Here is an 18,919-nt window from a genome sequence, read left to right as displayed (position 1 = left end):
GAACAACTAGCATATATGGGCAAGGGGAACTTTTACCTTTACCTTTGCCCTTTTCTCAAAGAGAAGTTCTTGGTCAACCAGGCTCAGGAGGAAGAATTGTAAAGCTGCATTGCCTGAGTTCTATCTAATAGAAGGACCAATCCAGAGCAATAATGTTATTGTACATGTAAAAAAGAATCCAGATTCAGTTGTTACCTTCTCTCGACTAGCCTGGGATAGAGTCCCACTGCCATTCATGGAACTATTCAGACAAATGATTCATCTTGGAATAAAGAATAATCTGTCTCAAGATGGGAATCACAGGCAAAGCATGATCCGAGCAGGGCTGTTGACTGCTGAGTGAAACCAGAGTCATGCAATAAATCCCAAAGACATCACTGTCTGGCCACAGGGAATAGAAGAGAAGATCGATAGCCAATTAAAACTGATACGTGGCATTTGATCATTTGTGGCTTGATGTGAAGGGTAATTAATGGAATTGCTGCCTTTTCGACATTTACAATTCAGGTTCTGGATCAAGATTAATGGCAGCTTTATTGCATTGTTTAAAAAGTCCAGGGCTGTGATAAAACTTTAGTGTAGACCCTGTGGTGAAATCCAAATTTTTATACTACCGGTTCTGTGGGCGTGGCTTGGTGGGCATGGCAGGGGAACGATACTGCAAAATCTCCATTCCCATCCCACTCCAGGGGAAAGATACTGCAAAATCCCCATTCCCTCCCCACTCCTGGGGGAAAGATACTGCAAAATCTCCATTCCCACCCCACTCTGGGGCTAGCCAGAGGTGGTATTTGCCGCTTCTTCAAACTACTCAAAATTTCCGCTACCGGTTCTCCAGAACCTGTCAGAACCTGCTGGATTTCACCCCTGTGTAGACCCCTTCTAACTTTTAGTGTGTTATCTGTCTAAAATGGTCTGAGAAATAAGATAATAAAGTACCCATGGACACTGTTTTAAAAAAATAACACAGAGAAACATCTTCAAAGGATAGGTCTGAATTCCTTTTTATTAAAATAAACTCCAACCATGCCATTCAATTCAAGCATATGCTGAAATAAAGTGACCTATTTTAAATTAGGTAGAAGAAAATCCACATCCAAAATTCAAAGATTACCCTTGACTGCAACCAAATTCAGTTATTATGGGGTTGTTGTTGTTGTTTTTAAAAAAACTATATTGTGATGTGCATATATGATAGAATCTTAGTATGTAACTATGAATGTTAGAGCTACCAAACTGGTTATTATTCCCCAATCCATTTTTTTTTCTTATTTATTTATTTATTTATTTAATTTGATTTATATGCCGCCCTTCTCCAGAGACTCAGGGCGGCTTACAGTGCATTAAGTAATAGCCTTCATACTTTTGTATATTTTTATACAAAGTCAGCTTATTGCCCCCACAAACTGGGTCCTCAATTTACCTACCTTAGAAAGGATGGAAGGCTGAGTCAACCTTGAGCCTGGCAAGATTCGAACTTACTTTAATTGCAGACAGCTGGTGTTAAATTACAGTGCTTAGTCTGCAGAGCTATCCAGGCTCCTTATTACCTTTTCTTCTACTGAATGTTCTGAAGGTTTGTTTCTATCCTGAGATTTTAGTTTTTTCTCTTCTATTATATACAGTATATTTAGGAAGAAAAGAAAATTATAGAGAAGTATAATGAATTACATTGGCATAAACCAGATTAGCTATACATTTTTTACCCCATTAACTGAAAATAAAACACTGCTTACTTCAAAGGGGAAGACCATGGTTGGTATGGATTCAGTATTGCCTCTTCTGAAATGCTATTAATGCCTCCTTGTACATTGATAACCTGTAGAGAAGATTCTAATATAATCATACACAGAAATGGCAGCAGATTCCTAGGGTGCTGTGTATTTGTGAGAATTGATAAAATGTTCTTGAAACAAAAAAGTAATCTTAGTATTATTTTACCATTATACAGCAGTACATATGTCTGCTCACAAATTACCTCACCAAAATGTAGAGTATTCATACAAAGATACAGACAATCCCCACTTTATTTTTATTTGCAATGTTGCAGATTAGTGGAACTGAAAGAAAATACAGAAATTAGTAAAGGAATAGAATGCTATGGTGTTTTATTTTTTAAAAATAAATAAGTTCCTGAATTAGTTTTAGATTATTTTTCTATTGGCTCCCAAATTTAGAAGAATTCAGGGAGGGGTGGAAGGAATTGACCATACATTTTGTAACAGAGGAATAATAGGAATCAAATTATAATGTCTTGGAGCCAAATTTGGTCTTTGTCCAAAATAAGAACACATCCACTGCTTAAATGAAAAGTACCTCGAATACTAGTTATGACTTCAGAGTTATGTGAAATACAACCAAAGTTAAAAATTTCATCATATAATTCCCCAAATTTGGTCATATTATTGCATAGTCAAAATATCACTACCAATATAACTTCCTGCATTTCCACAGTGACGTACTTATTTATTTTCTCAATTCACTGTCAGCCAAGAATGAGTAAATTCTCTAAGAAATGTTCTTCTAGGTTAATATTAGGAAGAAGCCTTCCATTTTAAGAAACAATCAATCTGACAAAGATAGAAATGGTTCCAAGAAAATAAAAAGAGTTGGGCTGAATCATCTAATCCGGCATCCTATTTTTCACTGTGAAAGGTCTCTCTGTGAAATTCATGAGCTAGAGAAAGATGCGAAGGCAATAGCCTTCCCCTGGAGGTTGCACTTAGTCATAATGATCAGCGAGCATTGATAGAGTCATCCTGTATAGATCGGAGCCCCTAAGCAATTGGTGATCAACACACTCCGTGGCAGAGAACTCCATAACTGATACGTAAACAGCACGATAAAGGGCTCTTCCTAATGTGTATTGAATGCATTGCCTGTGGTATCTGTCAATTGAACGAGTAAAACGAAGTGTTTGCAAGAACTAAGGTGGCCTAAATTGGCTAAGGGTAGGTTAGGGCAATCTGACTTCAAGCAAATCAGTTTTACTGATAAAAAGGTTCATTAAAAAAAAAAGTCCAGCTTTCCTGAAGTCCAGCTAAGTATCAGCATTTGAATAACCTTCATCCAATGCAAAAGCTATCAGCCTGTTGGCTTCCATAGCTTTTAGGCACTACTGACATTCGTATTGATGACCTTCTTGTCAGTATATAAAATGCCAGCTCAACATTCCCACCTTTCCAGAATTTCTGTCATGGTGAGTTCTGTTGGCCGACGCTTTGCATTTGACATTTGAATTGTGATACAAACATGAATTCCATTGTCGAGTTTCTCGATTTGCATTTTCAGCTAACAGAATACTGTCATCAGCATGAGTTGAATTATTGATTATTCGTCCTCAAATTTTAAAACCATGCTCATCTTGTTTCAATCTGGCATATTGGTTGATTATTTATTGATTAGGTGCCACCAACTCCTTTTTAACATGTAGAATTTCCTCCATGCAATCTATCCTTAGCCAGTTCTATCTTGGAAACTTCTTCTTCTTCTTCTTCTTCTTCTTCTTCTTCTTCTTCTTCTTCTTCTTCTTCTTCTTCTTCTTCTTCTTCTTCTTCTTCTTCTTCTTCCTCTTCCTCTTCCTCTTCCTCTCCTCCTCCTCCTCCTCCTCCTCCTCCTCCTCCTCCTCCTCCTCCTCCTCCACCACCACCACCACCACCACCACCACCACCACCACCACCACCTCTTGAAACTTTCACATGAGCAGCTCATGATCTGTACCACAGTGGGCTTCTGACTGTGACATCTTTGTTGTTGATATCTTTGCTGTTGTAGTTGAGCTTTTCCACCTCCTTTTACCTATAATATAATTAGTCTGATGTTTGGATACTTTATCAGTGCCTATATATGTAGATTTTTTGGGGTTGATGGAAAGCTATCTTATGACTGAGATCATTGGATGGCAGAAACTGATAAGTCATTCGCTTGCTTCGTTTCTGTTTTTAGACAGTACAGTCCAACTACATTTTCTTCTTTACTATTTCCTACTTTAACTAGCCCACTTGTAGTGGTTAAGGTGTAGTGGTCAGGTTCAGAAACCAGGAGACTGTGAGTTCTAGTCCTGCCTTAGGCAAAAACCAGCTGGGGAACCTTGGGCCAATCACTCTTTCTCAGATCTAGAAAGCAGACAAGGGCAAACCACTTCTGAAATCTTGCCAAGAAAACTGCAGGGACTGGTCCAGGCAGTTCCTAGGAGACAAAACTGGCTTGAACGGACCTAAAGTAATTCCTACTTTGTCATTCCAGTTTTCAGTCATAAGTAGATACCTTCCTTGCATGTTCTACCAATTTCAATTTGAAAGTCTTATAAAACTCATCAACCAACTCTTCTTCTGGAACATTAGCGACTGGAACATTAACTTGAATAACTCTCATTTTAAAAAGTTGTCCACAAAGTTTACTAGACAGCATTGTATCCAAGTACTGTATTTACCATATCTTTCCTTATTATGAAAGTAATGCCAATTCTTTATTTTTCATATCTGACTAATAAACCCTGTGAACGTCTGACAGAAACTATGCAATTCCAATCCATTCAAATTCACTGACGCCTAAGATGTTAATGTATAGTCAATTCTTTTCATCTTTTTTCTAGGTTGAGCTTTCCAGTGCTCATGCCTTCTCTGTTCCATATTCCACCTCTAATTCTTTCTTTGGTTTTTTTTTTTTTCTGCATGGCAGTATTGATGACTAGGCATCCAGAAGGCTTTAATCTATCTGCCTCATAAATAGTACTCCAAAAGATCTTCAGCTCTTCCTCAGTAGCATATTGACTGCCATCCAACTTCAGCAACTCATAATCTGTCATTATATCATCAATCACTTTATATTGCTAACCATGTGCTTTTTATATATAAAATACAGGAGTGTTTCACTATTGCCTTCCCCTCTGCAGTATGAAATGATATCTTCGCAGTTGTCACTGAAATAATCACCCATTTCCAGCTTTTTCTGTATTGCTGCTGTATTGCTACTGGTACTCCCAGACATAGGTGCCTGTTGGCTTTAGCTGGGCAGCTGGGATGACTTTCCCAGGGTCAAACCTGTTTTGGGATTCAGTGGGAGACGACCTTGTCACCCTGGAGCTATAGTTTAATGTAGGAAGTTAAATAATATCCAACAATGGTGAATCACTTCCCTACTGTTACCACTTCCTATGGTCATATGAGAGTTAACTTGAAGTTATATGGGTAGGGTAGTTAGATGATAGGACAGAGATAGAGGTAAAGAGATGATAGAGGTAGAGGTAGAGAGATAGTCTTTGACTTACCACTACAGTGAGAGCCAGAATTTCCATTGCTATGCGATACAGTCATAAAATGTGACGTCATGAGACCACATCCCTTAGCAATGGCAATCTGGGCATTCCCTGTTGCTGCCACTAAATGAATACCATTAGTTGTTTGGTGAGGACCTGCCCCAATCCAGGCTTGATCCCTCCCAGCCTTCAGCCTTGATTCTTCCAAAGTAAGGGACTGTGTCATGGAAGTTTTGTAGACCGTAACCTTATCTGCTTACAAATGCGTCAAACAAACAAGCTAGAGGAGTTTAAAACAAACTAGTTTAATAAAACAAACAAAACAAAATCTACAAAAGAATATCAGTAGTCATCTATTGCTCCCTTTCAGCAATGTCTGTTCAGCTCTTTTTGGAGTCGCTCCATGCGATTGGAGCCCAGGTCTTCCTTTCTCAGAAGGAGGCTTTAGAGACTTCAGCTCTTGTCTCTGACCCGGGAAGGCAGCTAGCAGCTAGGTCGGTTTTCTGCTGGAGAGCAGTTCCTTATATACTAAGTGAATGTCAGTTACAAAGCCCGGGAAACTTAGAGTCAATAGCTACGCGCTGATTGGCCCATTTAAACATTCAAACCAGAAGCCAATCAAAGCCAATCAATAGGCACAGCAAACCGTGAGAGAACTTTTCTCTCACAGACTGCCTCCTCTTCAACTCCTTGCAGTTGCCTATTTCCTCACCTTCTCTGCCCTTTTGACCACCCTGCACCTTGTTTTGTGGGGCAGTAAGCAGTTTAGAAACACACTGCTCTGGGGTTGCTGCAGCTCAGAGGCTTTCTTGTGTACCATGGGTCTGGGCCTGAAAGAAGCTCCTGAGCCATAGCACAGCACAACGTTGCAGCCGCCCCTCAAAGCCTCAGCTGCCCCAACACAGTCCAGCATCACAGTGCAAAGCCGCCATACCCCAAGAAGCTCTATCAGCACAACCCAAAGCCACAGTATCTGGGAAGTGCCTCACTCTACTCCCAGCCACATTTGCCCTCCCCACCCTGCACTCCAAGACCCCTACTGCCCCCATTGACTGTTGTCTTCTTCTTGCTCCCACTGCTGATGAGGCACGCTTGCCCTGGCCCTCCATGAGGAAACCATGTGAGACCCAGGTCCTGTGAGGAAACCACCTCATGCAACCTTGTAAAAGAAAGCCTCATGTGCCCAGCAGCTGCCTCATGAAGGACCATGCCAAACGTGCTTGGTCAGAAACGGGGGCAAGAAAATGGTGAAAGTCAGCTAGGGTGGCAAGGGCTGCAGATTGCAGGGGGCCAAAAGGGCATAGATGAGGGGGAGGTAAGAGTGGAAGCAACCCTGTGATTGTAGGTAAGTGCAAGTAGGCTGCCAAGTGCCCAAATTTTGTTCACATGACAGCAGGGATGCTGCAACAGCTATAATTTGGTGAACTGGTCATGAGTCCCTTCATTCGGTACCACCATAATTTCAAACAGTTGCTGAATTATTGGTTGTAAATCAAAGACCACCTGCAAAATCTTTAGGCACACAGACTGTTAGATAGAAATAATAGAGGTGATAGAGATGGAGGTGGATATCTATAACTGAAGCAAAAGGTTAAAAAAAAAAAAGATCTGGACACAGTTTCAGTATTAAAAGCCACAGTTACTTGTTGAAAATCTGAGGCCTGTTTTGCTAAAGCTGCTTATTTTGATGAAATCTTGGAACTTCTTGCTAATGACTGTTAAACTGATAGATATCCTTACTAAATCTTCATCTTTTACAGTGCAAATAGATTGGCATTATTATTTCCATCTTTCTGCCGACTTCATCGCTTGTTGCTTTTTAATTTTACAGCTTCCTGAGCTGAGTGCTAGGAAATCAATAAGTAATTTGGATCCTGGCAAAGGAGAAGAAAGTTATGTTTTGCACTTTTAGTAAATATTTTGAAACTTGATTTATCTGGGAAAACAGGCGCTTAGTTCATATACTAACCCATTCATCAACGCTGTATTATAAATTGCACGGAATTCATATATGCTTATTTAGAAGGTGAAACAAAGAAAGAAAGAAACATAAAACATTTGTGATAAGCTTTAGGAATAAAATAAATTGAACTTTCAATATCTAACCCATAATCTGCTAAAGCAGATTCTTAAGAACGTGTATTTGAATTTAAATAATTGAGTTCACAATTTCCTATCAAACTCTTAACTGATCTGTAGGAATGCTCTCATTAATTTTGAAGATAGAATGTTGCCTCAGAATCAGTATTTGGCTTCTGAAATGAATTTTTGAATTCTGGGAACAACTGATTTGCTAAAATGCATACCTGTTGGATCTATTCAGCAGAATGGGAAATGGACAGATGATATCTTTGTGAATTATGGCTTATATTCCTTATCTGGAATACACAATGCCTGATGTATTTAGCAACTGCTATGTTGTTTCTCTTAATGGAAATATTTCTGAAATGTTTCTCTTAAGGGAAACATTACTGAAATAGTACATCTGTCTCTTGCAGAATCAGCTTCCCTATAGATATGGAGCTTACATAAACTGAGTGACCATTCAGAACAGGCACTGCTTTATAACCTTTAGGAATCCAAAACAGCTAACAAATTCTCTGTTTTGTTCAAGTCCTACCACCGTGCAGCTCTGAAAGTGTTTTGAGTTGTTTGCACATAATGGTGTGCATAGCCAGCTGTGTACTGGAACTAAAGATGAAATTGAAAGTATAGGAGCAGCACATAGCATACGCAGCCACAGCATTCTGAAGTTGTGTGTTGTGAAAGGAGTTAAGGTGACGTTACTTGTAAAGCTTTGGTAGTTGAACACTGGGAGGAATTAAGGTTATTCTTGCTTCTTAGGATGACTGTCGCTGCTATTCCTTTGTGTGCTGCTTGCCACAAGGAAGTTCAGTTAGTCTCTTCATTATCAGCAAACTTTGTTTATAGACCGTAGAGTTTCCTGCTTTTTGATGTGTAAATATTCAGCACCAGAAAGATTGGACTGCAACTTTCCACACCTTGAGGTACTCTGGCACATCATGAGGGCTGCTGTTTGAGTAGGTTCACAAAATTAGGTTTTAGACATATTTGACTATATACTGTTTTAGGTTATTTTGTTGTTGTTGTTGTTAGTTGTGAAGCCATGTTCGACCCATTGCGACCCCATGGACAGCATTCCTCCAGGTATTCCTTTCTTCTACCATCCTCTGCAGTCCTTAGGTTATTTACAGACTTTGAATTTGGGAAGAAATCTACTATTGTTTCTACATACACAGAAAGCGTAATTCTGTCTGTTAATTATATAATCATCCTATATTCCAAAGGAAAGAGATGGAAGTTAAGAGTGTAGATGTAACAACATGAGAATTTTATAAAACAAAACAACATACAATCACAATCTGACCTGAGAAATTATATTCTGAGGGGGAAAAATACTTTTGGAGGGGGGCATTAATCCAGTGATGAATATCTAAACTCTTTAAATTGACCATAAGCAAAATCAAGTTTATTTGGTCATAAGTGGCATAATCTCTTCTCAGTTTATGCTGGAGATTTATAAATATAGTGTAAAATGTCATTATCACCTCTGCAGTGTAAAATAATTTTTATATTGAGATCACTTCCTGACCTCTCCCATTCTTTCTAATTAACATAGTACCTTAGATATGTACAAGAAGGTATTATATTCAGTCTGTCATTTATTCAGAGGATCTGTTGAGTATGTTTACTCTGTCGAACTATAGTTTTTTCTCTCTTCTTTCTTAACCGTCACTCCCAGTTCTAGTTCAGGCTAGTTAAGCCTTTACTTATATTTTACCAAAGCACATTCCCTATAAACCGAGATAGCTAAAATACAATAAAATGTATGGCATGGCATCACAAACACCAGTTTTTTATTTGTATGTCATGGAGCTTGGATTATGATGCAGTTTTTATCACTTCTCCTGTATATAACTATGCAGCAAAGTACTGTTTCATGACCAACTTTTTAAAAAATAGCTGGGTAGTAAAATAGTAATATAGTAAAATAGTAATAAATAGTAATATATTGTATATTGTGTAAAATAGTAATATATTGTGTATACTCACTTAGGGATTATGGAATGAGAATCTATTTAAGTCTTTAAGGCTTGTAACCCATATATTTCTCTGAAGAAAGCCAACAAGAGTCGTAAATCCATAACTTGGTGAAGGGTTAAAGGTAAATCAATAATCTTAAAAATTGGAGCAAATGTGTCCTTCTCTTGGCCCACGTTCTTTTGGAATCACCATTATAGCTACAAAAAATAATGGCTGAATTTAATATAAAGGGCTTCCTTTATGTAGAAACATTGTTCTTCTGAATACTGAATGTTGGAAAACAAATGCCTTACTTAAAATGCCAGGAGATATTTTGTTGTATGAAGAAAAAAAAATGATTATCTAGAGGGAACTTTATCTGATCTAGTAGGGCAATTAGGCAATTAATATGCTTTCAAGGTTCTGCAATACGCTTTCATTATTTTAATACAAAGAATTAAGACTTTGGTTGCTTCCAGGCAAGGAAGCACTGGAAGTCACTCTACTTCATTCATGAAATTATATAGAAGAAAGATGATATTGTCTATTATATGTAACCCTACTGTGTTTTCCCACATCCATTCCTTCTTGTTTTTCTTCCAGAGAACCATGCATCTTTTCCTGCTGAATGTCTTTTGATTATGAGCATTAGGAATCTTCTTTTGGGAACCACTTATGCAACAAACCTTACCTTACCAAATAATGACATTGGGAGATTTATGCTCTGAGAAGCTTCTAAGCACAGCTTCCCCTATCTCAACACCTTCCCAAACTTTGGACTTCTATTCCATCCAGAAAAGCCATTGCTAAGAATTTATGGAATTAAAATCTATACATCTGGAGGGCGCTCAGGTTGGGGAAGGCTGCCCCAGGCTGTGCATGCTGGGGGAAAAAGCAGCCAGGGAGAAATACACTAAATTTTGACCGTTCTTCCTTTGTCTTTCTTTACTAACCCATATACTCTTTGTCCTGCAGGTCTCATAATACACGAAGGACCCTCGGTTTACCGGATTTTTAAAAGGTGGCAAGCAGTCAATCAACAGTGGAAAGTTTTGAACTATGACAAAACAAAGGATTTGGAGGATCAAAAATCAGGGTCTAGGAGCAATCAACGAAACTCCTCTCAGATCAACCATTCATCCTCCACTAATGGCGCAGCTAGCAACTCCGCTGCGGAAGACAGTGTTGCCCGAGGAGCTGGCCATGCCACGGGTACTTTGTCTGATCATCACTGTGCTTATACCATCTTGCATATACTCAGCCATCTGAGGCCTAACGAACAGCGAAGCCATTCTAGCACAAACAGAGAGCTTGTCATGAGAGTCACAACAGTCTAAGCTAAAGTATTTAGGAGGCCTTAATGCAACCGAGTGGGAAAGGAACTCAAAAGCAAGTGGCATGTGGGCTCTCTGCCCTCTCCGCGCCATTTTCTGAAGTGGCACAAGGAGCACAAGAGGCCTTTCCCCAGCCAAGAGGGGGCAAGGTAGACCAGCCGCTCAGCACAAAAAGAGGTTAAAAGTTTGGCTGTGAAATGAAGTGCAATATATACTGCAAACAGTGAACTAGGACCAAGTCCTCAAAAAAGGGGCACGGGGGAGCGGAAAGGTTTAATTTGTCATGTATACAATGGAATAAGTAAGATTTTAAAGAATTGCACACCCAAACACATGCATATAAGAAGAGGGAAAGAAGGTATGTCTGGGTATTTTTTTTTAATGTATTAACCAGAGGTTTAAGTATTCAAATCCCGAAATTATTTGTGGCATATGCCAACTTGTGTGCCCCAGGATGTTCACACTGAAATTGCAATTCATTGATTGCTCTTGTTTTATAAAAGGAAATAATGTTGCCCAGGCTTTTATCACATAGCACATGCCCCTGCTGGTTCTATTTTCCTCTTCAGATAGAATCAGCTAGCAGCCCTCTTTGAGGGAGTGCGAGGAGAAGGGGAGGGAATTCTCCACTTGAACCACAAACATATGAACAACTGACAAAGCACAAGATACAGATGAATGATTCATCATGGACATTTGATTTAGAAATTTGTCGAAATGGGCTTCTCCCATATCAAATTTTCTACTTAACCTTTCAATCATTTTCTGCAAAGCCAATTCATTTTTCGCTGTATGAGTAATTTGGTGCAATTCCCTATGATTGTCTTGTTTTTTGTTTTTTTGTTTAAAAAGAGGGATGGAATCCACTTGGATTTCAGTCTGCAGCCATTTAAGTTGTTTTGCAATCTTCTCCATTTAATCGTTCATCAAAAATGTTGTACTTAAGAGAAACTGGAGTTCTGATTAATCTACCCTGTGGGTTTAAGCACCCACACTACAACCCTGTTTTCTGGCCTATGGGGGTTTCTAAGTAAGCATGCTCAGGATTGCACTGACAAGTTAATTTAAGCTGGATATACTCATTGCGTTCAGCTTGTTTGTCTTCAACGTAAGGTTATGTGTGAACACACACAATGGCCTAATGCAGTGTTTCTCAACCTTAGCAACTTGAAGTTGTATGGACTTCAACTCCCAGAATTCCCCAGCTATCTGCCAGCCTTCAAAGAGCCAATGTTGAGAAACACTGGCTTACTCTGTGTGCAGATTAGGCCATAATGTCCTGTTCCATCAGCCATAGTTAAAAATCATGGCGTATAGCCTAGGACTAGAGTTCTATGAATTAAGTCAGAGTTTCCTAAGCGCCTTCTCACAACTCTCACTAAGATACAATTGCCAGACTGTTCTAAGGAAGCCATCCTATTTAAACTGATATCAATGATGTATATTGATAGTTATCTCCTGAGTAAATTGACCACAATACTCATTTTTCTATATATACTTTCACAAGTGCCACTACAAGCTGCCTTGAATTATGATAAATATATACCATCTATGTATGTCTGTATGTATATATGTGTGTATATGTGCCTGTGTACATGTACACATATACATGTATATGTATATATATACGTAATACACCCAAGTTGATTCATTAGGTTGGCAGTTACGTCGAAGTAAACATGTGAACACCTGGACATATAGTAGCTTGGGCCATCACTTGGAAAACTCAATATTTATGTTTCTCAATCCCCCCCCCCCCCCAAAATAAAGAACGTAACTGTAGAGTTTGGCCTGAGGAATCCCTTTAATATTGCCTTAGAGTCAGTTTAGATTGTAATACTGACAGGGAAAAAAAAGGCTGGTTAACCCTCCTGAGGAGAATCAATTGAACTGGATAGATTTTAATAGGATGTGGCCTAGACACATTCTTTTGTTGGCCGTAAGGATAGTCCATGTGAAATAGAGAGCAAGGAATATTAAAGATTATCCATTCTAAGATGACCTCTTTCACAGGTACCAGTGCAATATCATTTAAGCAAGACAGCAATGGCAAGGCTGCTTAGAGAATCATACAACTGAAAGTCATCTAAAAATCCATCTAGTTTACCTGCTGCTCAAATCAGGAAATTACGCCAGGACTCTTGGAGCAATTCAGTGGTGCAAGGGAGTTTTTTTTTTTTTTTTTTACTTTAGTCTCTGAAGGCATTTCCACTCAACTACTCCTAAGGTTGCCAGTTCTCATCCTTTGCTGCAAAGAAACCACAGGTAGTCCTCAACGTACGACCACAATTGAGCCCCAAATTTATCTTGCTAAGTGAGAAATTTGCTGAGTATTGCCCTGTTCGATGACTTTACTTGCCACATTTGTTAAATGAATCACTGCAGTTGTTAAAATAGTAACACGGTTGTTAAGTGAATCGGGTTTCCCCATTGACTTCGCTTGTCAGAAGGTCTCAAATGACCCCGGGACACTGCAAACGTCATAAATGTGAGTCAGTTGTCAGGCATCCGAATGTAAATCACGTGGCCGTGGGGCTGCTGCAACGGTCATAAGTGTGAAAAAATGGTCACTAAACAAACTGTTGTAAGTCGAGGACTACCTGTACTTCTGAAAATGACTGCAAATGTACAGGTATTGTAATAGATTAATTTGTTAAATGTGAGATTGTCCATAAAGCGATTAACTTATTTGTTATTGCATTTATATTTCATCTTTCTTCTGCCATTAGCATAGAAACTGTATTGGCAGCACAATGGCACACATTGGGATAGAGGTGTCTCCTTATTTTATCCTGGAAACAATAAATACAAGAGATGGGTCTGAAGGCTAGTCATTGGTCCCAACTAACTTAGTGAGCTTTTTGGTCGAGGGAAGACGTCCTATTTTTCCTTGATCCCTTCTATTCCTCATCCACTATGCTACAATGATACTCCATGGGAGACAATAAGCCATTTTAATATTAGCTAAATGATCGCCTGTCTGAACTGCTATCTTAGTTCAGCAGGAATGGGCAGTGATAGTACTGTATTAATATACAGTGTATATTAAGACACCATAATGAGAGCAAGAGGGGAACCCCATAATTTCAAGCCAGAGCTTTAAAAAACTCCACTGTTTTACTTTGGGGGTATTCACATATGAAAAGGGCTGTTGCACAGCTGAAAATACAGCTTTCACACTAATAATCTGTGCTGTCCTGCGGCATCCTTCAGCCATTGCTGTGCAATTAGACCACAGTATAGGAAGAGCAATCACCCAGCATCAGATCAAAAAGCTGGGTGATTCTTTAAGGCAATTGATACACTCATGCTGAATGACGAACTATGCAACCCTATATTTTGCACAGTGAAATATGCCTCAAATGAAATGCTATGTCTTTTTTGTTAATTTTGTTAACGGTGTTGTCCCAAACCAATAAGGTCATCATGTTTCATGCGGTACACCTAAAATGAGCCTGTATAGTCTGCTTGTTTATAGTCGTGCGATGGAACCTTTCCATGATTTCCTTTGTGGTTTAACCACTGTGCAGCTCATCAGATGAAGTTAAAAGAAGTTCTATCCAAATGGATCAGATGATTACTCAGAGTTTTAAGTTGGTATAAGCTCTCCATTGGATAGGAGAAAAGGTAGTCAGAAAGTGAATTCTATCACTTGTAAACTACTTTTTCTCACTGTGGAGAAATTACATACATAAATTTGGGTGAAATGTTTTGCATGATTTTCCCTCCAAAAAAAGATTTAGGCCCTGCTGTTGGGTGAAAAAAAGCCAGTTTCGTTGAACTCAATGGGCTTTTGAAGAAAGGCACAAATAATTGTACTCCAAGTATTTTGGGGGTAAAGCACTTACTGGTCTTATCTAACGAGTCTCAAAATTATTAAAAAAGAACTGTATTGTATTGAAAAAATAGTGGAACTATGGAAAACAGTGAAATATTCTAGGTGCAAATTGTGTAAAACGTGTGAAGGGATTGTTTTTTTCTCACTCTGGTTTAAGATAAATCTCTTTGTAAAATAGGATGTTTGTTGCTCTTTTGTTAGTGTTTGGCCATCCCTGCAAATACAGGTAGTCCTCGACTTATGATCACAATTCAGCCCAAAATTTCTGTTACTAAGCGAGACAGTTGTTATGTGAAGTTTGCCTTATTTTTCAACCTATTATGCCGTAGTTGTTAAATTAGCAGTATGGTTGTTAAGTGAATCTGGTTTTCCCATTGACTTTGCCTGTAAGAAGGTCATAAAAGATGATCACATGACCCTGGGACACTCTAACCGTCATAAATATGAGTCAGTTGCCAAGTAGCTGAATTTTGATCACATGACTATGGGAATACTGCAACAGTCATAAGTGTGCAAAGCAGTCATAAGTTCCTTTTTTCAATGTTGTTGAACCTTCGAACGGTTACTAAATGAACTGTTTTAAGTTGAGGACTACCTGTAGGCATTTTAACAGCAGTTGAAACATCACAAGACTGTGTTGCTATGGTGGTTCTTTCATGATTGCTGTTGAACACCTAGTCATCCAGATAACAGCTGGCACATTTATCCCAAATGTCAGCCTGGGCCAAGGTAAGAAGGAAGACTTTCCTATTAAGAAGCAACTGTTTCATTATAACAGCCTTCTTCTATGGAGCTGGATCAAACATTGCTGAAGATGGATTTTAAGTCCGTTTGTAATAAACATCCTGATCAAAGTCAGCATGGTGCACCAAAGACCAAAAGAAAGCATTAAGAATGCCATACCTTGGTACTCAGAGTGTTAATTCATTCTGGGAGGTGAGATAGGTTCTAAACAGGATGAGTCCTAAGCAAACCACGTGGCTTACCTTTGTTTCGGCCAGGAAGAACTTTCTGTCGGTCCCTTTTCCTATGTCAGCAACCTTCCCACTGATGTCCTGTCCGCCCTCTGTGGCTGTCCCCCTCCTTTAGCAGCAACCTTCCCAGCATGGCTGACTTCCTGTCCATTCCCCAAAGCCATCCCCCTCTTTCTATAGCAGCATGTCAAGTACTAAACAAAGGCTGAGTACTGGGACAACATTTTTACGTCAAAATGCGTCAAGAGCCAAATTTAAGGAATTTTGAAGCAGTTGAATACTGAGACACCACTGTATATGAATATCAATGCATATCCAGCAATTATTGAAATTGTAAGAATACAATGGGGAGGGGGGACCCATAATTGTCAGTTGCTATTAAACAGACTTGAAGCTGTTTGTCTATATCTGGGAAGACTATGTCACCAATTCATGAAGACACTCTACAACAACCCCACTCCCCCAAAAGACAAATTGCCATAATGAAGTATCTTGAGCTGATCTCTATTATTAAAGGGTGTGAAACAGCTGCCCAAAGTTGTATTTCTTAATTTAGCCCTCTAGCTGTAGTTTCTTGGAAATCTCGTCAAAAAATACTTTACGAAATGTTTACCAAACAAACCACAAACTACTTTTCATTTTTATTTGTTCTTGGGATGCATTTTGACAGTTGAGGGAATGGAATGGCAGAAAGCTATTATTGATAATTCAGGAAGACTCTCTGTATGATTTCAACTGCTTACCACAGAGAAAGCAATTAAATTGGTAGCGGTTTTTTTGCAAAAAATGTGCTGTTAAATGCAGTGGTCCATCTAAAGTGGAATCAAAAGGATTTATCCTCTCTTGACAGTTGTTACAAACAGATCCTGAGGACTTCTGCTAGCTCCTTAGGGAAATGGATACTGTAGGACACTGATTCTAGTTAATCTGATGGTCACTAATATCTATAATGTCATTAAGCGTAATGAATTGTTTTTCCCCATGAAAATGGCAAGAACGTCACTTTTTAAAATAAACTGTTTTCATCCCTATGCACTCTCCCTTTTACTGAGTTCAAATTCGATATTAGAATATTGAATGACTTTAAAAACTCCGTTCAATAGACCATAAAGGAAGTAATTTTCTGCTTCAGAAATAATATCTTAAATATTATCTTAAGTGGCAAACAAGAGAGAAATATGCTTTGTACATAATACACAGATCAAAAACCCTGTTCAGTTTGATCAAAAGGCTCATCTCTGGGGCAACATTTTCTAAAATGTGGGGAGTACCAGTTAAAAGTTCACACTCCTTTTCCTTCATGCCAGGGCTGGACTATGAGCAACCTCTCCCACAGGGCAAGGAAATTAACTATGGGTAAGATAGTCTCTTGCCTTTTAATTGGGGAACTCATGCAACACTGTCTGACAAGTTTATGTTGCTGCTCTGCAATTGGAAATTATTATTATTATCATCATCATCGTCAGTCATTAATTTATTGTATGGCACATTCACATCACATTTCAATTAAAAACAAGCTAAAAATATAAAATTTAAAATGTTATAAACATACGTTTAGCTTACAGATATTATTTTTTTGCTTCATTTGTCACAGCCAGGAAATCAGAATGTCTCCATTATAGACTCTATTTTGGCACTTTGTCATTATATGTTGGATAGTTTGTTGTTCAGCCCCACTGTCAGAATTCAGTGATGGTATTACGCCAGTGGTGAAATCCAAATTTCTTTACTACCGGTTCTGTGGGCGTAGCTTGCTGGGTGTGGTGTAGCTTGCTGGGTGTGGCTTGGTGGGCATGGCAGGGGAAGGGTACTGCAAATCTCCATTCCCACCCCACTCTGGGGCCAGCCAGAGATGGTATTCGCCGGTTCTCTGAACTACTCAAAATTTCCACTACCAGTTCTCCAGAATCTGTCAGAACCTGCTGGATTTCACCCTGGATTATGCCCCGCTTATAGAGGGCATCTGCATATCTATCATGATTTTTTCAGTGTTGTTCATTTGGTTCAGTGTTGTCTATATTGCACAGGGCTGGTCAAATCCAGGTGGTTTTTCCAAGACGCAAGGCAAACTTCAATATTGTGGGTGGCAATTTGCCATCCAAATATTGTTTCCTCATATTGTGTATATTAAAATCATCTTCTACTGGTAATTTATTTTTATTTTATTTTATTTTATTTTTGCAAATGGCAAAAATCTTGTCCTTTTAAAAGACCTTTACTCTGGTATGCCAGAGTATTCTCAAGTATGCTCTATCAATAAAAGATTCTTGCTATTATCAAATTTGAAATATTCATATTTAGATGTATACAGTATGTGCATCTGATTAACCCATAACCCATCTACCCTCACATACCTTCTATGAGATCACTGATAGGCTTTGACCATTAAAAGAAAAAAAAATTAAAATGTATTTTATTTTTGAAAGTCTATTGTTCATAGCAGTGGTGAAATCCAAATTTTTTTACTACCGGTTCTGTGGGCGTGGCTTGGTGGGTGTGGTGTGGCTTGGTGGGTGTGGCAGGGGAAGGATACTTCAAAATCTCCATTCCCATCCCACTCCAGGGAAAGGACACTACAAAATTCCCATTCCCACCCCACTCTGGAGCCAGCCAGAGGTGGTATTTGCCGGTTCTCCAAACTACTCAAAATTTCCACTACTGGTTCTCTGAACTGCTCAAAATTTCTGCTTCCGGTTCTCCAGAACCTGTCAGAACCTGCTGGATTTCACCCCTGGTTCACAGCCATCTCAATATGGTTTATCCAATAAAGCTTAGTTAAACAAAGCATAGTTTTGTAAAATTTGTGAACCAAGTCAAAAAGAAACAAAATGCTAGTGTAAATCTAGACCTGGTTCATATACCACAACTGGTTTGTTTGATTTTGACTTAGCTTCTTATGTGACCCCCCCCCCAAACAATTTATCATAATGTGTGAACTCAGCTTTACGTGATCTATTAAATAAATCATGGTCAAACAAATTGGCTTAGCAAGATGCATGAACCCCATCAGAAAAGAAAAATATGCCTGAAGTAAGAACATGATCCATTGCCCATCCAGTTAAAGGTACTGAAAGCATTTTTTTTTTATTTGATTTATATGCTGCTCTTCTCCGGAGACTCAGGGCGGCTTACAATGCGTTAAGCAATAGCCTTCATACTTTTGTATATTTATACAAAGTCAGCTTATTGTCCCCACAATCCAGGTCCTCATTTTACCTACCTTAGAAAGGATGGAAGGCTGAGTCAACCTTGAGCCTGGTGAGATTTGAATTTGCAGTAATTGCAGGCAGCTGATGTTAATAACAGTGCTTTAGTCTGCTGCGCCACCAGGGCTCTATTTCATCATAGTTCATCACTGAGTTTCGATGAGTATGGTATTTCTAGGCGTAGGAAATCACATCCACCATTGTAATGGATCAGCAAATAAAATATTAAGTTAGGTATCTGTGTTGCACACTCAAATCTATGTCTC

The 18,919-nt window shown here is 38.9% G+C and overlaps 1 protein-coding gene across 1 annotated transcript in view; it reads left to right on the top strand.

Annotated features, from left to right (window-relative positions):
* The window catches only part of MARCHF4 (membrane associated ring-CH-type finger 4), a 141,822-nt gene extending 131,184 nt beyond the window's left edge, over positions 1-10,638 (top strand). Inside the window, exon 4 of the mRNA XM_070957115.1 lies at positions 10,277-10,638. Within this exon, the coding sequence (XP_070813216.1) occupies positions 10,277-10,638 (362 nt within the window). The remainder of the gene's footprint in view (positions 1-10,276) is intronic.
* The last annotated feature ends 8,281 nt before the right edge of the window (positions 10,639-18,919 follow it).

The sequence above is a fragment of the Pituophis catenifer genome, unplaced genomic scaffold (genome assembly GCF_029215685.1).
Source record: "Pituophis catenifer annectens isolate HBS135680 unplaced genomic scaffold, rPitCat1.0.hap2 SCAF_1, whole genome shotgun sequence".
Classification (NCBI taxonomy): domain Eukaryota; kingdom Metazoa; phylum Chordata; class Lepidosauria; order Squamata; family Colubridae; genus Pituophis; species Pituophis catenifer.
This window is presented reverse-complemented; position numbering and strand designations above follow the sequence as displayed.